Here is a 26,505-nt window from a genome sequence, read left to right as displayed (position 1 = left end):
ACTGCAGAGAAAATGTTATATAAAACACGTGAGAAACAGAAGGTTTTCTGTCGCAAAGCATGTGACTATCTCCACAGCTTACATTTTGGACTCCACAAGTAGCTCTTTTCCATCACTGCAGGATGGTTTCCCTCATGTTCAGTGGCTGCTGTGCACCTTGGGAAGTTTTGTTTTCTGCCTCTCTACTCCATGTGCTGTGGCCCTGCTGTAATTCTTGTCCCACCACCATCAGTTCCTCTCTCACTACAACCCTCTCTGCCAGCTGCTCAGTGCATTACCTTCATTCCTGTCTCTCACTCTGCTCCTCATCTCTCTCCTAAAAGGTCCTGGGATGCTCTTGTGTCTCCTCACCCACCCACCATCTTTTTTTTTTTGTTTCATGTTTTGCCATACTGCCGCTGGGGAGAATTTGCAGGCACGTAAACCCAAACCCTGCAGCTTGGCATCTACGGAAGGTAGAGCCAGGGAGGCTGTGTTCGCACCTCCCTGGAGGTTTGGGGGCTCAGTGAGGGCAAGACTGTGCTCCAGGAAGCTTGGGCACATTCATCAGGGCTGGGGCGTGGAGCACGCAGGGCACACAGATGTGGAGACACACCTCTGCTTGGTCAGGAACGTGCACTGCCTGGAAGTCAGTCTGTTGTGTGTCCATTATGCTCTGAGGGACGCAACTGCAGCTAACGTCTATCTGTGCCCATCCACGTAGACTGACTACTGCCTCAGGTTCACCCTCTTTTAGTATTAACCTAAAGGAAGGTTTCACCTTCTCTAGTTGTCCTCCAAAGGCACTGAAGAGAGGCAGTTCCCTAGGGTGATTTGATTTTGGCCTGAAGTTCACTGCAGGTGCTTCCCTCTACAGACAAAAAGGGAGCCTCCAGAGATGCCTCTGTATCTAACACTGCAAAGGACAAATCCAGACTGGCCTGTCCTAGGAAGATGCACGAAGTCACTCAAGATGGAGATAAGTTGGTATTAACAGTGAAGCCAAGCAGATGGTTTTCTCATCTCACCTCCTCAGGGATGAACCAAATACATCAAAACACAAGCCTCACTGCCCAGTCAAACAAAAAACAACCCGGAGAGGGAGACGATTTATTGTTACTTTATTAACAACGTGGCTTACAATTGTTTCAAGTAAAAAGGGAATTTTTTTCATTTTGAATAAAAATTAAAATATAACTCTGAATATAGATTTTCACTTATTTACATGAAAACATATATACAGAATAGAATCTTACAGCAAACTTAAACATGCCCTTTTCCCTGTGAAAATTAAAAAGTAAAAACACCAGCATCGATTGATTTATATGTATATATATACACATACATACACACACACACACACACACATATATATACATATATATATATATATATATACACACACACACACATATATATTGTAACACACCAAAGGGATTATATACATAAAGTTTGAATCAAATCTTCAGTACAAACCAGAATGCAAAACAATTCAAAAGTTTTCCAATATGCATCACCACGAATGGACTATAACTGCTGGCTGTAGAGCTAATTTCTCTTGTTCCACAAGAGACAGGAGGGTTTAAGTCTTTGCCTTGTCCTACCACGGTACATAAGAAGACTCAGTTCCCTTCAAAGCCTGCACTCGAGACTTTCACGTTTGTGGGACCATACTGCAGCAAATGCCTTGCTGTACTTAACATCCCTGCCTGTGTACATGAAACTGCCATGACATTGTTCCCCAAGTGAGTATTTTCTAGCAAGCAGGTCCCTCAAGGTGAAGGCTGCTGGAATAACTGCACATGTCAGCACATCCTGACCAGGTTTGGCAGAACAGGGATTGAGGAATTTAATGCACACATTTATAAGCAGATATAATGTCCATTATCTCCGGTGAGACTGGAGCAGCAACAGGCAGGTGGGGTAACTTGGGAGTGATCGTTTTTGTCCTGTCACATCGTAACACAGAGTGTTTTGTAGACCCACAACCTGAACTCAGGGCAATGTCACCTTTTTCTATGGGAGTGAGCTCAAATTTTAGCCCCTGACATTTCCTACGGAGGTCTGAAAGGTGCAAGAGGAGGTTCTTCAGCCCCCAAATCCAGAAGATGCCAAGAACTGGGTACGAGGAAGAAAGAGTGATTTTTCCCTACTATCCAGCCAGGGAGCCTAGAGCCACTTGGGCCAAATCTCTGTATCTCCACTGGGAAAACAACGTATGAACCTTTCAGCATGGTAGCTCTAACTGCTACCTTTTGCTGCCTTTTTTCCTTCCTCCCTAACCCTAGGTTAGGGCTTAAAGCATCTTTGCTGTGAAAAAGACTGAGAAGCCTTCAGGAATGACGCCCATGGGCTGTAGCTGTGCTTCCCTGTTGTGAGAAATCCTTCTCCACAAAGATATTTCAAGCCCAGAACTCCAACCTCTCTCCTTCTCTGAAAGCCTCCCTCCCCTCTCCCACATCCTTGGCAGTCATCAAGACCAAGAATATCTGTAGGTAGGTAGCCACATGGCAACTGACCTGCTGCAAAAGGCTACTCGGCCTGCATGACCTATTCAGCAATAGCATCACTGGAAACATCTGTCCCTCACCACTGAGCTGTGGGGAACATCTGCCCTTCAGGCTGTACAGATGGCTCCTTCAACAAGGTGTTGAAGTAAGATCTCCTCATCTCACCTGGCCTAACTGCCTGTCAACAGAACATCCCCATGCTCCTCTATAGTGTGACAATGGACAAAAATGTATTTCGAATGCAAAAATGTATTTTGCATGATGTTCCATGGGCCATTACAGAGGCTGGAGTTTTAAATCAGGAACATGATTTTTTTCCAAAGTAAGAATTAACATGAAAGACTAAACCAAAAGAAAGGCCATGAGTATTTAAAACTATGACCCATGTTGGTTTTGTGCAGTTCACGTGTCTTCTTCTGCAAGGGAATTTCAGTGCATGGCACAAAAATCACTGCAAAACCACTCTTCTTCTGCAGGATGGCTGACATTTAAAGGCCTACTGGGCTGAAAAACTTTCATCTTGTCATGACTTGCTCGGATTCTAAATGCAGCCATTAAGATCATTTGCACTTCTTGATGGAGTATTGTACCAAAGAATAAATAAGAGTATTAATTATTTCTGCTTCTTTACTGTGAGCTCATGAGCACCTAAGGACACAAGCTCTCCCTTGTTATGCCTGGCAGATTTCAACTGGATTTCTGCCTGCTAGGAGAAGAGGAGGTTTAAATTTTATGTTAATTAACTGCACACTTTTTGTCTTCTACGTGAAGAAATGTGGTGAAGATCTGGTCCCACAGCCCACACATCCATGAGGGCCCTTCCACTAACCTTGGTGACTTCTGGATCAAATTGAGTAACTGATTCTGGGTCAGCTGATGTGATGAAGAGTATTATTGAGAGAAAAGCATACATGCACCCACATTTCAAAAGAGTTTTTACATATATATACACTGTATAAAACTTCTCCAAAACTCACATGATGGGGAAGGGGTTATTTGTTGAGTGTATCATCTGAGTTAAAAAATCTACAGCCACAAGAAAAAAAAAAAATCCTAATGCTTAAGATGTTGCTGATTACAGAAAGTATTTCCTGGAGTAGGGAATCAGCTCTGTAATCCCAAGCAATGGAAAATACAGCTTGACATATTTTAGCACCAAACTGGAGCCCTTGAGACTATTTATCCACATATAATAAAGCTGGTTTTAATGGTGTTCAGTTGCAGCATGTTCTTCTCTTTTGGCACTTGAATTTGGAAATGGGACGAACAGTCTGAGTTCATCATTTTCCAGACACACCGCAGCAGAAAAGCAAAAAAGTATTTGAAGTGCCCTGATGGTACCGAGTTTCTAAAACATTGGGATGGCACTGCAGCTCTGCCAAATTCAGTTTTGTGCCCTGAAAAGACCAAGGCAGGCTTTTCAGGTGACCAGAAGTTGATTATGACAGCCCAACAGTGTCTGGCCAGCCTTCAGAAAGCTGAGATGCTGTTTGTTCCACACCACGTGACTGGGGACTGCAAAAGGTTGAACGTTAAAGCCAAGGAATGGTGACTTTCCGGTTTAAGGCAAATTAGCTGTTTACCCAGAGTGAAATATTAATGGGTTTTAGGTGTCTAACTTACTGAGAATCTTTGTAAATCCTAGCAGACATTCAAATACCTCTGACAGCGTGGATCAGGCCATCTCAGCTAGGACGTGCATCTGCCAGATGCTTCACTAAGGACAGGGTGTGTAACCATTTGCCCTGATTTCAGTGGTTACTAAGGGCATCCTAGGGCATCTCTAGGAGGTTTTCTGCACCCTGTAGTACCAAACTATCAAGGGCTATTGCATATGGTTTACACCATGGAGCTGGAGACCTTGAAATCCTTCTGAGAGGCCATAACGCCTCTGAGAGGTAGAAAAAGCCACGTTTTGGTTGTCCTGGTGTTGAGAAAAAAAAAAAGAAAAAAAAAGAGTGTGGATGAGAGCTGTGTTTTTGAGCTGGAAAGGGAAGAAGAGCTCTGAAACCAAAGACAGCATTTTTTCTCAAGGTGAGAGAGGAACATCCATGACAACAGGAGGAAGGCAGGACAACCGCCAGGGAATCATGGACATTCCCCTATGTTAGTGCTTTAATCTAATTTCAGAGATGCGTGCTTTTGGCCTGTAGACTGGGAATTGGTTGATTCTGTCAAGGTAAGCGCTGAGGGGGTTGGGAAGGGAGCAGGGACCTGCCCATGGATCTGTTCAACCTAAGTGCAAGCTCAAAGAAGCCAGCACAGATGAAGATGGGCAGGTACCACACACCCTCCAGCCCCCTGTTTTTTTCTCCAGAAATGCCCATCCTTAGTCCTATGCCTGAAGAGAGGCCAGTGACAGGTGCCTGCACACCCTTCTTCTGCGAGCAAAGTGGTCTGTGTGAATATGCTGAAATTCAGCATCCAACAGCCCAAAAGCAAGAGAAGGGTTGCTCCTCAGCTCTTGGTTATGGTCTTGGATAATCATGAGTTCAGCACTTCACACAGGTGGCGTTTTTGTAGCTGGTAAAACAATAAACTTCAGGCCTAGATGCCAAATTCAGAACAGGGAGGGGAAAAGATGTGGTTTCACCAATGTCATCAGTGTGTCTATGACGTTGCACCATCTCTGAATTTAATCCAGAACCAGGGCTGGACCAAAAAAACCTTCCAGTGGTTTATGCCTCTACATTGCGAAGTAAAGTGATATTTCACCCTAGCAAGATCAGGTTTCTGACATCTCCTTTGAGATGCATTACTCCAGAGCCTTACTAATGTTCCAGAATTGAAACAATGTCCAAGCAAGAGTAAGTAGTTCCTTCTGATCTCTGCTCAAGCTGTAAGTGACAATCCAAGCATACTGTCCAGTTGAACTACACACTGTTTTCCACTTTCTTAAGAAACTGCCTAAGAAGTTCAGCTCCAGCTTTTCTGGATGGCAATCAGTGCAACAGATAACTGTAGCCCAATCCCCTATTTCTTTCCATCCTGCAGACTAGAAGAAATAATAAAGCATTTACCACCCAAGGTAATTTTAGGATATTATCCTCTCTGAAAGGACAGAGTGATAAATGAGACAAAAATTGAAAGACAAATGGTGAGGAGAGAGAAACCTGAGAAAATAAAAGAGCCGGCGCAAGATAAAATTAAAACTCTTTTTTTTGTTGTTGTTTTAATAGGTGAGTTTTAAATACGTTTTAACTTCCCTGAACAATCAGTAAAGACTCCCATGTGCTGGGCTCAATGCTTCACCCATCCCCTGCTTGGCAAACATCAGAGCTGGTTGCTCTCAGAGACTGCAGCTGTCTGCTCCCCAGCCGTGCCTCCGTGAGTACTTAGCTGCCATAAGAATATCTACAGTTACAAGGCTGATGGAGAAAACCGTGACGTTTTTGCAACATGTCCCAGGAAGTGTTAAATGTCTCTGACAAATCCCAGAAACTCCAAGAACATCAGAGCAGCAAAGGATGCTCAGGAGAAGGTGGATGTGGTAAGCAAAGGATCAGCGCTGGGATGCTGTTTAGCGAACAGCCATTCTGCTTTCCTTCCTTGAAACGTCCTCATACGTCAGTTCTCCTGACAGCAGTCTTTTGGGAGCTATCTCCTGCTGACAGATGTCGTACAAGCCACCGGAGGGACTGGGCTGAAGCAAGGAGGAGCTGGGAGAAGCACCCTCCATCTCTGTCTCAGCTGTGCTCTCATTTTGCTGGGCACAATCCTTTTGTCTTCAGAAACGAAACAAGGAGCAACATTTTTACGGGACCTTAAGAGGGATCCAAATTAGTTATCAAACCAGTTGCATGGTCACAGTCCACTGCTACTATCAGTAGGAAATCCAGTCGAAAACACAGTTTTTGTATGTCTGCACCACTACAGAACCCTATTGCTGGATTTCTGAGAAACAAAAGAAAACCATTTGATGCAGAGGTGACTACTTTTCCCTTCTCGACCAACACTTGACCAAAACTCGACCAACAAGATCGTCAGTACAAGACAAGAGCTGAGAACAGATCCAGTCCTGCTGATCTCCCATGTAAGAAAATTACTGATGAAGTCTCAGGAGTTGGCAGGATCTGGCCCATGCCTGCAGTGGTTGCACCCATCCCATTTGTCAGTGGCAAATCAGGAAACTCACTGAAAGACAGACTAGAAATTCCCCAGTGATGCATGGCAAACAGAGTCAATACTTCTTGCATAACACATGCTCTATGGCAGATTCTGATGTAGTCCAGAATATCTATTTCTGAGGCTTTCTCCCCTTAATCCAAAGAATTTAAAGAAGAAACTGATGAAGGAGAAAGGAGCAGCCATAGCCTGCTGTTAAGTCTGTAGGTTCTTCTGGGCACACGGTGGTCAGCAGAATTACTGATCCGTCACCATATGGTATGTGCTTGAGGGTGGAGGTTATCTGGCCATAAGCGCTGGCTTCAGATTTAGGCCTAGAAATGACATTTCTTTTTGAAGAGGTCTTCACTGAGTGGGCTTTGGCATCACAGCATTCTAACAGAGCTGTGTACAATTTCCAAACAGTTCCCTGAGGCCAGGGAACAGGGGTCTGTTTATGATTTGAGAACAGAAGTCTGCCAAAGTCAGTGGTTTCCTATGAAATCGGGCTAAAACTCAGCATGAACCATTCAATTCAGTTTTTGAAGGAAGGATTCACTTGCACCTTGAAGTCAGAGCAAAATTCAGACTTGGTCCCAGTTCTTGCTTTTGGGAAAATTTTACATCATTTTGATGCCGCCAACCTCTGCTGAGTTACAGCAAATTCAGGCTCAACACATGGGACTAATGGGGCCATACATCCCTTCAAACAGGAAATACTTCTCCTATAAACACAACTGAGGCAAACCCGAGGTGCCTGACCCGCTTTTTCACCCTCTCTGGTGCTTACACTGCTTGGCATGAAGCAAGCCCCCAGTTTCACTAGCCAGGGTGGCACTGAGACAAACTGGGGGCTGTATATAGACTGTGTTGGGCCAGATCCTCAGCTGGTCTAAAGCACCATGGTATATGCAGCTTGGAAAGATTGATGCTTTTTTATTCCCACTTAGCATTCATGAAGGTGCAAATGAAACCAGCATTCACTCAACAGTCTCATCATTACATCTGAATAGTCTTTTTGTTTTTACTCTGTGGGGCTCAAAGTCAGGTCTTTTAAGTGACTTGGATTTAAGAGCATGGGCTTGACTGGGAAAGCTTTCATGCATGTTCCTGTACAAGAAGGCAGTACTGTACAGCTCTGGGCACAGAGACATTCAGCTTATTGTGCACAGCCAGCGCAGCTCAGGGTCTTGTTGCACCCCTGTCAGTTCGCTGCAGCTTTGTCTGATACCATACAGAGACCATCAGTTGAGTCCTCTTTCATAAATCACTCAAGAATAACAAACAGCGTACGACTGGTATAACACTTTTTTCCTTTTCTAAGACAGATGGCAGAAAAAAAGCCCATTGATCACTAAGATCAAATTTGCAGTAAACCCCAGGTAATGCTACAAATGATCACTTATATTTCAATATGAAAGAAGTGTGTCAGAGTTGGCTAAAAGAAATGTTCATGTCCAAAAATTGGCCTAGACAAACCACCATCATCTGGAAATGTCCATCCCTTCTCCTTAGGAATGTCTGCCATCGGTAGCTTTGTTTTAATGAATGACAAACCATCTGATCCGTGCTGGCCTTCACCACTGCGTAACGGGTTGGCGAGGCTCACAGGAGAAATGCCAGCAGTCTTTCAGTGTGCTTTACAAGTACAAAAAAATTAGTTCAATTTGTTGCTAGTTTTCAGTTGTGGGTTATTTTTTTCTTCCCTACAGATTCAATTCCCAGTGCTTCCAATTCCACGTGTTCTTGGAAAAGAGAAGGGGTAGGGGAAAAAAAACCCAAAACCTTGAACAAGCTGAAATGTTAAAAAAGAGAGGGAACAAGAAGGAGAACAGAAAGAAATGGAGAAGTGCAGTCAGTTGGCGTATTGTGCATAGAAAGCAACTTTTACTCGCTCGATCTGGTGGCACAGTTTGATGGCTGGACCAAGCTTCAGCTCCATGCATTCTTGCACCGTGGGCAGTGTCAGCAACAGAAGGGCTTGGCCATCGATGTCCTGGGGAAGAAAAAGACAGGGAAAATGGGTTTGTTTGTGGACTCCAGAGGGCAGAAAGCATACTAGGTCTGGAAAAGCAAGAAGCGAAGTTTGCCCCCAAAATTAAAGGTAGTTTTGTCCTCTGCCCTCTTCTCCCACTTTGATGCTGTCCACCTCCTTTCTTGGTGATACCTCATGCTTTTTCAAAAGTTGTCTAGTGTGTTTTCGTAGGCTCTCGCCTTGCCCCCAGTTTGGAAAAAGCCTGCCAGCTGCTGAAATGCAGGATCACCTTCTACAGAAACTCTGCAGGGTCCACAGAGACCTGACTAGTCCCATTTTATGACTGAAGAACTGAAACAAGGGGGAGGCTGCAGGGAGCACACCAGGAGACACAGGAGGAAGATGAATGGAGAAACTAATGCGGGTCCCACATCAGTCAGACCTTTCTCCCACTTCTTTTGGCCCGTGACTTGTTCTGCAAAGATTTATGTCTGCCTTGCTTCACGCCATGCCCCCTGGTCCACCCAGGACCTGCCCTGTTCCATTTCAGCTGCTGAACAACCAAGACCGAGGGGCCTGGACCACCCGGAGCCCTTGCACTCTCTAAAGTCCCAGAATCACAGAATGGTGTGAGCTGGAAGGGACCTCTGGAGATCACATCCTTTGCTCAGGCCTATCAATGCACCAAACTCCATCAACTAGCACCCCAGACAAAAGCCATTTTATTAGGGATTTCTGTTGGCTATTGTGCTGGTTAGGATCCTCTTCGTAATTAAGAGCTCAAGCCCTCTTAATTCTTTAATGGACTGAGAAGCAGACGAGCAGGCTACAAAAACTGCTTTTTACCCCTGAGGAAGGATCAGAGTCGAAGTGCAGAAAAGAACTGTAACTCACAGGCAACATAAAACTCCCCAGGCCGGCCCTGATTAGGCAGCATTAAACACGAGGAGGATTTGGACGCCTTAAGCACTGCTTTGATCAGGACTGTCCACAGCTCAGGTTCTTCCTCCACTGAAGCTTGATGGCACGGCCCATTGCACCAGAGCTTCCTTGCAAATCACAAGGAAAAGCTCCAGTCATCTGTGTTCGATTAAAGTCCCCATAAAACTCTTTGGCAAAGGAGAGACAGGGTTGGCTTCCAAGCCCTGGCGTTATTCCAGGCTGATTAACAAACGGTCAGAGCACGCTGCAACGCAGTGACTACAGCTATGGAGTGTTCAGCCCTGCTCTAGACTCTCACTTCAACTTCTCCCAGTGAAAGCAGCTGTACTCGGGTACAGAGTTATTCGTGGTGAAGAATCAGAGATAGGTCAATGTGCAGTTGGCCATAGCACTGACTGCCATCATCTACGCCCTAATAAACCACACTTGCTTCTTTCTAACTATGATTTCTTAGCGCTGCCCTTTACTTTGAGCAGCAGCTGTTACTCATTAGTCAAGGAATGGCTGTTTCTATCTAAATTTTACACGTTCACACTGACTTGAGATGAAGAGCATTGGATTCTGCCCCTGCAAACCTGTCTGCTTAACAGGGAGATGCTTAGCATCTCCCAAAATTAGGTCATCCAAGAGCCTGACTGCCAGATCTTCAGAGGGATGTAGATGGGAACTAGGTGTCTACATACTTGAAGCATCTAGGTGTTAAGTGACAAAATTCAGGCAGCCAGTTTTAGGTGCAAGCAGCACTTTTGTGCTTCCCAGGCCAATATTTTAAAATAGGGTGAAACCATGTGGCTAGGAGACACAGCTTGCTAGGTACCAAATAACACTATCTGTTGGTATGCTGAGGTGCCTGTGTGACACCAGGCTGGTGCTGTGGACATTGGCACGAACAAGGTCTAAACCTCCTGTTTTTCACAAGCACTCCAGCTGGGGTGTTTCTAGTCTCTCTGAGGACGTGGCAAGGCTCTGATTCAAGTTTCCAAGGGTTTCCGTGCCTTGCCAAAATTTGTACTACAACTTGGCCTGAGGGGATCTCAAGTCTGATCATAATCTCTTTGTCAAAGCTAGCAAGGTGGTATGTGCTGCTCTTTTTTTGTGTGTGAGGTGAATAAGCACCACAGACACAAAGAGAAGAGTTAACATGAAAAACTCTACCTGCTCCTGAAATATTTTGGCAAGGGGTGCACAGTCGGTCAGTTTAATAAACCTCACAACGTCAGTCACGGTCCACTCCAATGGGTTACTGTCCAGGATGAGCTTTTCTTCCTCTTCTTGCTTAATTTCCTAAGAAAAACAGAAAATCTCTCATAAAAAAAACTACTTTGTGTGGAGAACAAGAGCAGGGATTCCCTCCCCAGATGAGGAAGGGTTGTCACTGAAGGTTGATTTAGGAAGAAGACTGCTATTAATTGGGAGTGAAAGCCTATGGACATACTCACTTCCTTGACTTGTGCACACTTCTCCGCCTCGCCGTAGGAGTGGGGCTGTGGCCTCCGGCTCCGTCGGGCTCTCTCCGCAGGAGGAGGTCTGTCCAACTCGGTGCTGCTGCGCAAGGTGACCGCTCGCCGGGGCCTGGCAGAGGGGACCTCAGCAGAAGAGGTATCTGTTTGGTCATCCCGAAGCTCTGAGCTGGTTTCCTCGCTTCCCGTCTCATCCTCCATTGCGTCTGGCTCATCATCTTCGCTCTCCTGCACAAGGAGAAACAGGATCCAGGCTTCGAGATTAATACAGCAGCAAATCGAAAGGCACTAGGTCAGACTGCACACCCGTGCCCATGCCAGTCCAGGGTAACATTTATTTTAACCGAGTTATCTCATTTTCATTACAGTGCTAAGTAGATTAGCCCTCAGTTTAGATTTGTTACGAAACATAGAAGGAAAAAATACATGGAGGACAAATTAATTTTTGTTTCTAACAAAAGGTCAATGGCAATAACTCATCTGGCATGAAATGTTCCTCCTTTGGGCTTGCATCTCTAACCTTCTGGCACTGCAGATGTGCGTGAGAAAGGGAAATGGAAAATACTAAAAGGATAAAGGGAAACTCAGGTTGCTTGAGATGAAATAAACCCAGAAACAGGCTTGAATTTAAACCTTCACCTTGCTTCAAATTGTCATAGGTGTCACTGGTATTGAAAGGAAGGAAATTTCACAGAATCACAGAATCATCTTGGTTGGAAAAGACCTTGAAGATCATCCAGTCCAACCACTAACCTAACATTGACAGTTCCCAACTACATCAGATCCCTCAGTGCTGGGTCAACCCTACTCTTAAACCCCTCCAGGGATGGGGACTCCACCACCTCCCTGGGCAGCCCATTCCAATGCCCAACAGCCCCTTCTGGAAAGAAATGCTTCCTAATATCTAGTCTAAACCTTCCCTGGTGCAGCTTGAGGCCATTCCCTCTTGTCCTGTCACTTATTACTTGGTTAAAGAGACTCACCCCCAGCTCTCTGCACCCTCCTGTCAGGGAGCTGTAGAGGGCGATGAGGTCTCCCCTCAGCCTCCTCTTCTCCAGACTAAACCCCCCCAGTTCCCTCAGCTGCTCCTTGTAAGCCATTTCAGCGCCTTTCAAAAATATCGAGATGTACAAGTCCATACTTGTACTTAGTTTCTTAGCTGGAATTTCTGTAAAACTCAGGACAGAGGATTTCACCCAGATTTCCCTGCTTTCAGCCCAACACCTAACTGCTGAAGGTGAAGCACAGATTTCCACTTAAAGGATATTATACCAGATTCTTGTTACTTCTGTTACATAGCACTTGCAAGCACACACCAACTGATGGAAAATGTGTATTTTCAAGTTTATATATACATAAGCGGCCCAAATGGCTTCGACAGCTTAGTTCTGATCAAAGTGTGAGCATGCATCCAAGCCATATGCTTAGGTCTTAAGCGAAAGAGCAATTTTAGACAAAGTTAGTTATATTGTCTGAAAGGCTGAAAAACTTGGCTAATGGGTGATTTAGGCTTAACATGAGTTTAAATTCCTTTGAAGCAGGTATAATCTAAGGAAATGAAGCAGAACTACATCTAAATGAGGACCAAGTCATGAAGATGCAAAGCAATCAACTGAAAGCTGACTAAAATATCCCTCTCCAGTTCAAGTAGAGGGAATTTAAGTAAATCAGTTTTATTTCACATCGCACAAAGCAGCAATCACTGGCACTCAGCTGAGGAAAGGAAACCACACTGAATTTTGTCATTACTATCATGGGAAAACCACCTGGGAACAGTCTGCTAAGTCTGCTTCAGGTTGTATTTGGACACGAAACTTCGCTGAAGCTGGGACCTGTCATATCACACGGCATACTGCAAAGATTGAGGCCTCAAATACCGTATATTTGGGACAAAAATAATTTGCTTGTTTTCTAAAGCTTCTAGAATATCTATTGCTTCACGTTGTGAGCCAAAAATATTATGAATGGGTAATGAAAAAATGAAAGCCCTTGAAACCACAATGGCCAATGAGTTGTTATTATTATTTATCATAAAACTTAAGAGATCCTAGATGTGGATTACAGACCTCCTTCACTCTGCCAGATGCTGTGCAAAGCATCTAAGGGGCTCATCTGCCTGCCTACAGTCTTGTAAGGAAGCAAAGGAAAACAAAGATAAACTATTAGACAGCATGTTAGCTAACGAGCATTATGAAGGTGGGAGCGAAACCTCCATTTCCCAACTCTAGAATGGACAAGGGTAAAAGTCCCCAAAGTGTCCCAGTAAAACCAGTCTGACCCAAGAAGAACAGAGTAGCAAGGAGTGACTCAAATGGAAGTGTTAAGGTTTGCTGTGAAGTCCCTCAAAAGGAAGATACAGATGGGAGGACAAAAAAACACCAAGGGGCTTTTGCTGATTTATCCAGGTGCAATACATACCTCTGCAGAGCCTGCAGCATTCAAATCAACAGCTGACGATCTCCTTTTCTTCTGCACAAAGATGGATTTCCGCCTTTTTCTACGTCTGGCTGGCTTGACATGTCCACTTTTCATGTTGTTATTTTCTCCAATTGGTGGTTTAATGATTTTTTTCCTCTTCCCATAATAATAAGCTGGAGAAATGAAGCAAAATACCCATTAAAAACGTTAACCACCAAGAAGAAAACTTTGGCTTGCTTATTGCTACTGCTTCAGTACTGCACTCTAGGTGCACTTTTAGGGGAAACTTGAAAATACATTGATTTAGAAAAAATGTCCAGTGTAAATATAAGATGTCATCTTGGACTAGCACAGAGTGTTACAGCTCTTTTGTATACATATTTATTGGTGATGAGTGAGGAGTTTAGAATTTAACCCTACAATATGTACTCAGGAAAAGCTTCCACTAAGCCAAGCGGTGATTTGGAGGGAAAGAGGCCAGCATGCTTCAGATCCAATACCCTTCTCCTTGAGTTAAGAGTCTTGGATACACTTTCAGCTGCTAATGTTTTCAGCAGAGAGTGGAGAGGGCCAGCTATACTGAATTATGTATGTTTGTTCAACGCAGAAAGGAACAGGTTTTTATTACCTTCAACTATTTTGTGGCCCAAGTTGAAATGAAGGATGTGAGAGTCCTCTGACCTTACACTAGGTGCTGACATTAGATGCCTTCTGACATGCTCCAGAGCATCCTCTGGGGCTGACAGATACTCTGCCCTTCACCATCTTGGGTATCCCGGGACAACTAAAATAGCACTTAGCACCCATGTCAAAGTTCATAACTGAACTGAGCCTTTCGTGGAGTTTTGAGGAACAATTCCTCCAACCACACACCACCACCAACTCTGAGATGAAACTATTCTGAGCTGGAGCTCCCCTAGCTGTACTCCTCCAGCTCTACTCCTCATTTGCTACCGGTGGGAGGTAGGAGCTCATGTATAGACTTATATAAAAACCCATATTCAATGATCAGAATATCTCCCTGCACCCATTTCTCCTTCTACTCTCGCATCAAAGAGAAGTTAATTGGTTTAAATCAAACATTGTTTCTTGCAACCTTAGAGGAAGAAGGACAGCACTCACATCCACTTTCCTGATACATTTAAGAGTCAATAATATCAGTAACATTGACAACAAAAAACTGTGGCACACATGCCTAACTTCAGCCTCCCTGAGTAGGTAGAAACATGTTTAAATATTAAACATCCTGAGCAAAGAGAGTCAGTTCTCCCAAACTCCTGCCAGAACTTCAGTATCATGATACTGGCCTGTGCTGGTGAGTATGCCGGAAACTCTTCACGGAGCAGGACAGGATTCATCTCACCTAACAAAGCTGTCTCAGATGTAGCAGTTTAAATCTTAGCTGGCCACTGCTTGTTCCTTTTATGTGCTCCTTATATTAACTTTGCATATGAAGAGAAGTCAAGACTTCCAAAAAGTAATGACTTTCAAACACATATATTAGGATGGAGTGAGATGGACATATTTTTTTAAAGATGCCTATTTCTCTGTGCAGAACAGTAAGGGAGCTTATGGTGGCCCAGTCAGGATTAAGTAACTGCTCTCAGGTGAGATGAATCCTACTCAATATTAATGTATTACACAACTGTTCTTCACCACTAGCTCATGCAGTCTCCCACTGCTCTGACTTCCAGCTAGCAACAAGAAGCATTTTGGCCAATACTCACTGTACTTGGTTTTAGTATGAATAGAGCAGTTCTCTGGGCAGACTTCAGCCACCAGCACAGGACTGAACAAGTTGGGGCAGCACTCCAACTTTGCACAGACTCTTCTGCAGAAATCCGCTACCTGATCCGATGTACGCACAATCTTAACAGTCGCCCTGTACGTCTTCCCTCTGTATCTAGAAAAGAGCACAACACCCCATGTCACCAATCAAGTGATGTCCTTCAGTGCTGCAGCCCAGACCCTCCTGTTAGGGAGAAACCTTCTCTAATCACTTTTGGAAGAGGATCTTTCTTGGGAAGGCAGGCAGGCAGAATAGGTCTACTTGTTTTAGTGGCTCCATTTCAAATGGGCTTGAGGAAGGAAAGGTGGGGTGAAATGAAACAGAGGTGCGGACAAGATTTGGGAAAGAACGCATGTGCAGACTGGATATATCTGTAGATACAGCAAGAGGTGGAAAAAAATCACAGCAGGCTTGGTGAGGATACTACACAGGACAGCAAGCCCATACTATGAACTGATGGAAAGTTTTGGGGAGAGGGATGTAGTCTTTCTTCATATATTGACATGTGATGAGCAGCTTATATGCCTTGCAGAGACTTCTGGTCACCACCCTGTGTTTCAGCTGCACTGGAGACCATCTCTCTAAGTGCCAATACACCCTTGGGTCTTCTCCATTGCCACCCTTCTCAAGGCAGCTCTCGTATCACGTTCCATCTCACAAGACGACAGTTTTATTGTGCCGACTGGTTACGGGGATGCACACACCGTGTAGAAGTATCTAAGTGAAACTGTAGTGTCTGCCATACAGGGGCCAGATGACTTCACCGCTATGAGATGTGGGCAATACAAAACCCAAGGAACTAATCAGGAGTCTCTTGAGTTGTTTAATGGGGTTGCAGCAAAAGGCCCTAAAAACCGATTCCTACAGGGAATGCTTAGAGTAGAAATCTGCAATGAAAGTTTTGTCTTAAATTTGTTATCCATGTGCTACTAAAACATTTATTTCAGGGTTTTATATGAACTGTTTCTGAGCGATAAATGGCTGAGAAAGATACGGTTACATCCCTGCTGTAATACATTGTAGATGTGAACTCTGAAAAACCAATTATCCCCATAATTTATTAAACAGCAGCACCAAGCTATTGTAAACAGTGAGATAAGGTTTTTAAAACATCTCTTGCACATCCTGAGGAATGCTACACAAGAGACAATCATGCAAACGCCTGGTGTTAAGGCATTATAAATGTGCTTAGAGGAGAGAAAAGTAACACACACAAAAGAAAAAGAGGGAGAGGCAGTGAAAGAAAGATTACTGGATGAGAGGCAATGAAAGACAAAGATACAGTCGTCAGGAAAAATGAGACAAAGCATTTGTAATGCATTAAGATCCACAATTCCCCAGCAGGGAATCGGCTGCTGATAAGTCAGATATGGAAGAGGAAGAGGAGGAGAAGGCAAAACAAAGAAGACGTGGCCTGAGAGTTAAAATAGACAGCATGTGCCCAGACCCAATTACCTCTCTCTGAATGTTTTACCCAGTTGTGCAAAGCAACTGAGAAACCACCTTTTGCTGCTCTCCCTCCCAAACCCTCTTTCTGTGAACACTGGGGTATGGGAAAAGGGTTTGAAACTGTGGTACACAAAGTGTTTAGAGAGGGGCACCCAAATGAAACTTGATCTGAGACCTGCCCAGTCCAACCATCCTCATGTCGTGAAAGACTGGATCCGAAGTATCACCTCAACACAAAACTCTTCCAGAACCTAAATGAGTGTTTCTGCAGGGCACCAGGCTCTGATACCCCACTTGGTGCCCAACCAAGAACCCCAGGTCATGGTGACAAACCTGGACTCCTATCAAAAGAACACATCCCACAGGCATTTAAATATATCTGCTTATAAACATTATATATTTCTTTTCAGTGTGTTTGAAAAGACTCCTGCCATTATTACTTCTCCAGGAGCCATTAGGTTTAGTGATGGCCTAGACCATTAGGTCAGTAAGTCTGACTCCTGTGACAAGCTGCAGAATTTCACTGCATTACCTTCACCTGAACCCCAACAACTTTGGTTGGACTACAGCATCACTTCCAGAAAACCACCAGCTTCCCCTCGAGGGTCTCCACATTGGAAGAATGGCAGCAGGAGCACCTGTACCTATGCCTCAGAAGCCTATGCCTCACTTTATCTCTGGATATTCCTGGATTTAACTTACATTTATTTGTCCTTGTTCTGACTTTCACCACTAGGATGAAACGGCTGCATCTGGTTTTGTTTTCCTGCAAAAGCACTGTAATCAAATTTCCTCTTGATCTTCTTCCTTATAAGCTGAGAAAGCTGCCTGATGGGTATTATTCAAGGATGGCTGACTTCTTCTAACTGTGTGCTTCTGATTGTGTTTGGCTGCCCAGAAAGGACCCGTTGTACTAAAGTGCTTGGTGAAAGAAAAAAGATGAAACTAGGAAAATTAACTACTGACTGATTTCACAGTCTGGTCTGAATGCAACACACATAGCAGTTAACAGAATGGATGGCAAAATGGAGATCAACATGACGGCAGCAATCAGTTTCAATAACCCAAGGTGTTAGTACTGGCCGCAGTAATATTTTTTACATTATTTTGGCTCTGGCAACACCTCTTTCAACTGTAAACCAGGTTCTACTAATATTTTCCATATTCCTCACACGCTAAAAATTTTTAACACAAACACCACCAAGTGTAATCTGAGCTGTTCTAGGACAGCCATGTGGAAAGAGTTCTTTTGGATATAATCAGAAAATCCTTTTCCATTAGCATCACTCAAAAATTTACCAACTACTGATACTCTCACTGATGTTTTCATACTAGGACTCCTATCTTCCCAACCACTTGTAAGCAGTAACCTGCATGCACAGAATGGCAGCACTGGCAACTTGAAAAACAGTGTGTCGAGCACAACATTTTCAGTTTTCATAGAAATCACTGTTCTTTTTAAAATGATTTGTCATCTGAAGCCGAAGAAATCTTCCTTTTCTTTCCCCCTTTCTCTGCGCTCCGATCCCAAAAACTGGAGAAATGGTTATGGCTGAAACAACTCCCATGCAAAACATACTGGGGTCTTTGCTAATCCATAAGCAAAAATATTAAGCTAATAGCACTTTGCTGGTGATATGATGTTTCTGTTGAAGCTTCCTTTGATGAAATAGATCAGAGGTTCATGAGAACAAAATTCCCTCTAGGAGCTCCAGTTAAGGACCATCATGTGATCACAGAATCACAGAATCATTCAGGTTGGAAAAGACCCTTGGGATCATCGAGCCCAACCATCAGCCCGACTCTACAAAGTTCTCCCCTACACGCTATCCCCCAACATCTCATCCCAACGGCCCTTAAACACACCCAGGGATGGGGACTCCACCATCTCCCTGGGCAGCCCATTCCACTCTCTGACCACTCTTTCTGGGAAAAATATTTTCCTCATGCCCAGCCTGACCCTCCCCTGTGGCAGTTTCCAGCCATTACCCCTTGTTCTGTCCCTGATCCCCTGGGAGCAGAGCCCAACCCCAGCCTCTCTGCAATGTCCTGTCAGGAGCTGCAGAGAGGGATGAGGGCTCCCCTCAGCCTCCTCCTCCTCACACTGAACACTCCCAGCTCCTGCCCTGCCTCCTCACAGGATTGATTCTCCAGCCCTTCCCCAGCCTCATTGCCCTCCTCTGCCCTCGCTCCAGCCCCTCGAGATCTCTCTCGGATTGAGGTGCCCAAACCTGGACACAACCTCCAGGTGTGGCCTCACCAGTGCCGAGCACAGGGGGACTGTCACCTCCCTGCTCCAGCTGGCCACACTCTTTCTAACACAAGCCAGGATGCCGTTGGCTTTCTTGCCCACCCGGGCACACTGCCAGCTTCTGTTCAGCTGCTTGTCAATGAGAACCCCCAGACCCTTCTCTCCCAGACAGCTCCAGCCACCCCTCCCCGAGCCTGTAGCCGTGCAGGGGGTTGTTGTGGCCCAAGGGCAGGACCTGGCACTTGTCCACGTGTCCTTTAGGTGATGACATGGAAACTCTTGTGCTGAAGACACTTCAAACAGTAAGAACACTAAAACTACCCTCATATTCATGTGTCTCATCATAAGGATTCAGTCCACGGTTCTGACAATACTTGAGACTCGGTTGAACAACTCAGTGGCTAAGTGCCTCAGCTTCCTTTTAGGGAACCAAAAATTCCTATCTGTTCTTTGGCAATAAATTTCTGATTTGTCTTCCTAGCTTAAAGTCTGTCAAACATGAGAAGTTACCTTCCTCCAAAGCTATTTAATCCTCCAGTGACATTTTCTACTCTTGAAAACAGGATTCAGAAAGGGCTCTGGAATTGTCCTGGTTGTAAGGACATGTCTTGTTAAGTCTCCTCCTGGTTATGGAAATAAAGGGTTTAAGTCATTCCACTGGTCCTAATGACTTCTCTCTTCAGTATTTGGTGCAGAAGGCCACATGGTCACACTAATTCACCTTTGCAGTGCCTCAAAAAGTATGTGGCAGAGCTGATGTGGAAGACAAACTAGATCGTATGAGCCATAGCTTTGTACTAACCTTTGAGGAGCACTGTGCATAACTGGCTGCCACTTGGATTCTTGCAATCACTGATTGCAACCCTTCGGGCTCAGTTGTCCAGTCAACTTTCCACTCATCACACACATGTGCAATCCACATCGCCACAGCCTGGCTATAAGGACACTATGAGAGACTGTGCCAAAAGCCTTGCTAAAATCAACATAAATAACTTCCACTGTTTTTCCCTCAACCACCAAACCAGAACAACTTGCCCTTTGTAAATCCATGCTTTGTAAATCCATGTTCTTGGCAGTCACCAATTGGTCCTGCATGTTCTTGGAAATGGCTTCCAGGAGAATTTGCCTAATAGCCTTCCAGGAATGACAGTTACTTGGATTCTCCTTCTTGCCCTTCTTAAGAAGGGGTGTGATGTTTGACTTTTTCCAGGCATCAGGAAACTTCCAGTGCCAGCAATAGATGCCCAGAGCCTGGAGAAGGATCCCAGGTCAGCAGGAGAGCGCCTGAAGAGCAGCACAAAGGAATTCCAGCCCCTCCAGTCAGTCAGTCAGCTTCACTGGGGGCCCAGCTTAAATGCCTCTGTGCAAACGCACGCAGCATGGGGAATGAACAAGTGGAGTTAGAGCCATGCACACACCCGCAGGGCTACAATCTGGCCTCACAGAGACGTGGTGGGACGGCTCCTGTGACTGGAGTGTTGGAATGGAAGGATACAGGGTCTTTAGGAAGGACAGGCAGGGGAGCGAGAGGGGGTGTCACCCTCTATGTCAGTGACCAGCGGGAGTGCAGGGGGCTCTGCCTGGGGATGGGTGAGGAGCCGGCCGAGAGCTCATGGGTCAGGATTAAAGGCAGGGCAGGGACAGGTGACATTACAGTGGGGGTCTGCTACAGGCCACCCAACCAGGAAGACCGAGCAGATGAGGCCCTCTGCAGACAGACAGGAGCAGCCTCACGTTCACAAGCCCTGGTCCTCATGGGGGACTTGAACCACCCCGGTATCTGTTGGAGGGACAACACAGCAGGACACAAGCAACCCAGGAGGTTGCTGGAGTGTGTTGATGATAACTTCTGCAAGTGACAGAGGAGCCAACGAGGAGAGGTGCTGTGCTGGACCTTGTTCTCACCAACAAGAAGGGGCTGTCAAGGAGTGTGAAGCTCAAGGGCAGCCCTGGCTGCAGGGACCATGGAATGGTGAAGTTCAAGGTCCTTAGGGCAGAGAGGAGGGCACACAGCAAGGTCACTACCCTGGATTTCAGGAGAGCAGACTTTGGCCTCTTCAGGGATCTGTTTCATAAAGTAGCATGGGGTGAAGCCCTGGAGGGAAGAGGGGCCCAAGAAAGCTGGCTAATATTCAAGGATGACCTCCTCCAAGCTCATGAGCGATGCATCCCAACAAAGAGAAAGTCAGGCAAAAACTCTAGGCAGCCTGCATGGGTGAACAAGGAGCTCCTGGACAAACACAAAAAGGAACCCTACAGAGAGTAGAAGTAAGGACAGGTAGCCTGGGAGGAATACAGGGAATTTGTCTAAGCAGCCAAGGATCAGGTTAGGAAGGTCAAAGCCCTGACAGAATTAAATCTGGCCAGGAACGTCAAGGGCAACAAGAAAATCTTCTATAGGTACGTCTGTGATAAAAGGAAACTAGGGAAAATGTGGTCCCTCTCTGAAGGGAATCAGCAGACCTGGTTACTCAGGATATGGAGAAGGCTGAGGTTGTCTACAACTTTTTTGCCTCAGTCTTCACCAGCAAGTGCTCCAGCCACACTGTCCAAAATGCAGAAGACAAAGGTGGGACTAGGAGAAGGAAGAATCCCCCACTGCAGGAGAAGATCAGGTTTGAGACCATCTGAGCAAGGAACCTGAAGGAGGACAAGTCCATGGGACCTGATGAGCTGAAATATTATAGCAAGTCCTGAGGGAACTGGCAGATGAAGTGGTTAAGCCACTATCCATCATATCTGAGAAGTCCTGGCAGTCTGGTGAAATTCCCACTGACTGAAAAGGGGAAACATAACCCCCAGTTTTAAAAAGGTAAAGAAGGAAGACCCAGGGAACTACAGGCCAGTCAGTCTCACCTCTATGCCCAACAAGATCATGGAGCAGATCCTCCTGGAAACCATGCTAGGGCTCATGGAAAATCAGGAGGTGATTGGTGACAGCCAACTGGCTTCACTAAGGGCAATTCATGCCTGACAGATCTGGTGGCCTTCTATGGTGGGGTTACAGCATTGGTGGACAAGGGAAGAGCAACTGACATCATCTACCTGGACTTGTGCAAAGCATCTGACACTGTCCCGCATGACATCCTTGTCTCTAAATTGGAGAGACATGGATGTGATGGATGGAGCACTCGGGGGATAAGGGATTGGCTGCATGGTCACACTCAGAGTTGCGGTCAACGGCTCCATGTCCAAGTGGAGAGCAGTGACGAGTGGTGTCCTCAGGAGTCGGTGTTGCGACTGGCGCTGTTTAACAGCTTTGACAGTGACACGGACAGTGGGATCGAGTGCACCCTCAGCCAGGTTGCTGACAGCACCAAGCTGTGTGGTGCGGTGACACGCTGGAGGGAAGGGATGTGCCATCCAGAGGGACCTGGACAGGCTGGAGAGGTGGGATGGGCAAACCTCATGGAGATCAACAAGGCCAAGGACAAGGTCCTGCACATGGATTGAGGCAATCCCGAGCACAAATCCAGGCTGGGCCATGAGTGGATTGAGAGCAGCCCCAAGGAGAAGGACTTGGGGGTGTTGGTAGACAAGATCAAGAGGACCCAGCAGTGTGCATCTGCAGCTCAAAAAGCCATGTCCTGGGCTGCATCAAGAGAAGTGTGGCCAGCAGGTCAAGGGAGGGGATTCTCCCCTCTATGCTGTTCTTGTGAGACACTGCCTGCAGTGCTCAGTCCAGCTCTGTGGCTCCCAACATCAGAAGGACACGGGCCTGCTGGAGTGGGTCAAGAGGAGGCCACAGACATGATCAGAGGGTTGGAGCACCGCCCCTATGAAGACAGGCTGAGAGAGTTGGGGGTGTTCAGTCTGGAGGAGAGAAGGATCCAGGGAGACCTTACTGCAGCCTTGCTGTACCTAAAGGGGGCTACAGGAAAGATGGGGAGGGACTCTTTACCAGGGAGTGTAGGGATAGGACAAGGGGTAATGGCTTTACACTGAAAGAGGCCAGATTTAGATTAGATATAAGGAAGAAATTCTTTCCTGTGAGGGTGGTGAGATACTGGCACAAGTTTCCCAGAGAAGCTGTGGCTGCCCCCTCCCAGGAAGGGTTCAAGGCCAGGTTGGACGGGGCTTTGGGCAGCCTGGGCTAGTGGAAGGTGTCCCTGCCCACGGCAGGGGGGTTGGAACTACACAATCTTTAAGGTCCCTTCCAACCCAAACCATCCTGCGATTCTGTGACTCCCTGATCATCATCAACTTTCAAACATGACAGCAAGTGGCCTTGCAATGACATTGGTTGGTTCTCTTAAGCAAAGCTAGCTGCGTCCCATCTGGTTCAAAGCAGTGGTGTCTCTGATGGGGATAAATATTCCTAGAGATCAGCTACTGGCTTTGGGAAGCTCTCAAAATTCCATTTAATGAAGGAGTCCAGGAATACTCATCTTTCTTATTTTGATTAACTGGGTTTCACACAAGACCTAGAAGGTAACTCTCTGCACACACTGGTACTGTTTATGTCCAAACTCCTGCAAAACTGGGTTAGTTCAAACATTCCACTTACAGCCCTTACCTATGAAAACCCTTAAAAAGCATAAAGTCCCTCAAGCACTTCATGTAAAATTGGGAAGCCAAATCTAAATGTAGGCACTGAATTTAAAGCATCAAAACCATAAGGGCTGAATGCCTACAGCTTCGGCTGACCCTCATGGGAATTCAGAGGATCAGGTCTGACGTTTCTAACTCATCATCACCAATAAATCAGGTTTGACTATTTTCACAGAGAGCCAGCAGCACTGATGGGAAGCGACTGCCATCACGCATTGCAAACACATCTCTTTGGACAATCTAAATTGTTTATCTTCTTTGCAAGGCTAGTGTAATTGATTCTGCGCTGGTCACTCATGACAGCGGAATAAACTAAACGCAGGTTACCCTAGGACTAGATAATGCATTCCTGGCAGTGCACGATCTGGCATTTGGGCCAGTGGGAAAAAAAGCCTTCTCTTCACCATCCTCCTCCCTCCCCATTGCTCTACCCTACTGCAGCCGTCACTGCAAACAAACAACAACATTGTCAAGATCCAAGGAGTTGTCAGTCTACATCAGAAGGAAGGCAGTGACACGACATGTCACATTACAGAACAGACACTCCAGCTGGCTGTAGAGCTGTCATCATTAGCAGCAAGACACCACTGGGAACTGGTGTAGCTGGAAGTTGGTCTAGACAGGCATTTGCTCATTACAGGTCTCTGTTTAAGATTCTGGAGCTCAACTGACTGTCATACCTGATGCAAAGTGTCATGTGCTGTTTGTGCATCCTAGGGTATCTGATTTCATAGGCATGTTTTCTTTTCTGCTTCTGCACAGCCAAATGCAATTAAAACCCTGATATGCTTCTTGATGAAGTAACTCAAAGCAAACTCAGGAAGGAATAGAGAAGGAAGTCCTAGGGTAGTCAGACAGTTGTGGGGCATGTCAACCCTCTGTCGCCCACTCCTAAAAGTACTCAAACTACCCACAGGCAAGACAGAATGACCACTGAGCATCACTCTGTGAACAGAGCTCCAGCCCCAAGCCAGGCAGCTACAGCAACAAGGTGCTGTCCAGGCCCACGGGCTCTGTCTCCTCAGGAGCCAAAGGACAACGCCACCCTGAATGAGAATACACTGCTATGCTCAGAAGTCACTCCAAAATTTGCTGTCCCAGCTCTGAGCCTGTAATAATCCATCCTGTGGCTTGATGAAGCTGAAAGATGCTGCTTGACTCACTGAAGAGCTGAGGTTGCTGCCTCCTGGGGCAGCCATCATACAGGAACACATACACAGCCTGTGACTGGCTGGCCAACACAAAATACAAAACCTCCTTGCTGGAAAGCAGTGGTATACCTTATATCTACATAGCCTGATAGATAAAAGTATCTCCCAGCAGGCTGGCTGCCCTGCTAAATAGATGGGAGGAGGAAGGAGACACAGGAATAAACGGGTAGAAACATCATGGGGGCAAGTAATGGAGATGGAGGTGCTCATTACAGTATGATTAGCACATCAGGTAACAGCGAGGGAGGATAAGTGATTGATGTGATACAGATGAGTGACAATCTCTAGCAGCCCATGTACTCATCGCTGAGTTGGTCTTTCTGGTATAAGTACACCCGGCGTCAGCAGGCTGCCTGGGGTTGCAGTGGATTGGGCTGTAGACACAGCTGGCTATCAAGGACAAGGACATCCCTGCACTTTATGGTCAGTTAAACGTTTTTCAGGCTGTCTCCCATTAGAAATAAGGATTGCAGCAGCCTCAAGAACCAGATACGGCTGCTTCTGCACAAGGCAGATCGCCACCCTCAAATGAGAAATCCCAACAAAGTCCTATTTTGGATATTGATCATAGGAAAACTGCCTGTAAGGTCAAACTCTTTGCAGGACAGGATATTAAGATGGCGCATTACGACTTGATTTCACAACTGCTAAGTACCTGCGGGAGTGCATTATCTGACGTTTTCTAGTACGGAGTGTGGGAGCCTGGAATCAGTGAAACCCAGGTCATGGACGACAACTTATTTTTAATGAAAATCTGCATGTGCAAGGATGACTTTCAGATTTCCATCCACAAAATTTCAATTGACAAACACAAAACCATGACTTTCCACATGGGTGAAAGAAGCAAATTAAAAATGGGATTTTCTAGTAGCTTTTCATTTCTATTTGCAATCCTCCTTTAGAAAAGCAGTTTCCAAGTATGCAGAATAAAACGTTCTCAACTCCCTCCCTCAATAAAAGCACACATGAACTTTCTGCAATAGCTGCATGGCTGAAGATCAAATACAATAGCAATCAATAGTGCCATATCTGACAGCCAATCATTTCAAATAACCAAGTGAAAATTGCTTTTATTTGAAAAGGAGTAACAGAGTTCAGTACAAAGGGTGAGATTCACTGCATTTAACTTGAGTATTCAAAAAGTCAAGGTGACCAAGTTAGTCAATGGAGAAAACTGTTTTCAAAGAACCATTTGTTGACATCCATCTTGAAGCAGGAAGAATTGCTCTTTGGAGGGTCTCTGCAGAGAGTTTAGGTGAGACTCCCTTCTTTCAGAGAGACAACGGCTGTTGAAATACATCCTAAGTGTAGTGACCATTACATAAAGAAGACATACATGGGTAAATTTTAAAGTTGGAAAGGGAAATTTGAGTATTTTCTAGATAACAGAGTTTTCTTAAGTGTTGATGAGAATTGAAGTATATATTCTTGAAAAACATCAAACCTTGACCTGAATCTTTGATATGTTAGTATTTTGTCTTAATCACTCTCCCGCTTAAAAATGTGTTCCTCCTATTTTGTTTGCACTTTTTTTTGTGTCATTCATTTTCACCAGGTTTTTCCGCATTAGAGTGACAGACTCTATATTAAAAGCAGTAATACTCCTACATTTAGAGGGCCAGGAATTGAGTTAATTCAATAATAGCCAAGCTTATAGGAACAGCTTATCACAGAACTCAGGACTTCACTGAATAACATGGCATTTTTCATCAAAATCAGGACGGCTGCTTGTAGAAAGACAATAGAAATGAACCATTCAGGTGAATATTTCATTTCTTAAGTTGCTATAGAACGAGTCAAATAATTCAGTGAAGCAAAATGATAATTAGAAAAGTAAAACTCTCACAATAGCAAAAAAATATCTTT

The 26,505-nt window shown here is 45.3% G+C and overlaps 1 protein-coding gene across 1 annotated transcript in view; it reads right to left on the bottom strand.

Moving 5' to 3' along the window:
* Positions 1-5,502: 5,502 nt before the first annotated feature.
* The window catches only part of SFMBT2 (Scm like with four mbt domains 2), a 121,056-nt gene continuing 100,053 nt past the window's right edge, over positions 5,503-26,505 (bottom strand). The window contains exons 17-21 of the mRNA XM_074903524.1: positions 15,116-15,291; positions 13,389-13,561; positions 10,950-11,198; positions 10,666-10,794; positions 5,503-8,589 (exon numbers count right to left, since the gene is read on the bottom strand). Of these exons, the coding sequence (XP_074759625.1) occupies positions 8,449-8,589; positions 10,666-10,794; positions 10,950-11,198; positions 13,389-13,561; positions 15,116-15,291 (868 nt within the window). The 3' untranslated portion in view covers positions 5,503-8,448. The remainder of the gene's footprint in view (positions 8,590-10,665; positions 10,795-10,949; positions 11,199-13,388; positions 13,562-15,115; positions 15,292-26,505) is intronic.

This window comes from Athene noctua, chromosome 3, assembly GCF_965140245.1.
Source record: "Athene noctua chromosome 3, bAthNoc1.hap1.1, whole genome shotgun sequence".
Taxonomy (NCBI): domain Eukaryota; kingdom Metazoa; phylum Chordata; class Aves; order Strigiformes; family Strigidae; genus Athene; species Athene noctua.
The sequence above is the reverse complement of the archived record's forward strand: the minus strand, read 5'-3'. Positions and strand labels throughout refer to the sequence as shown.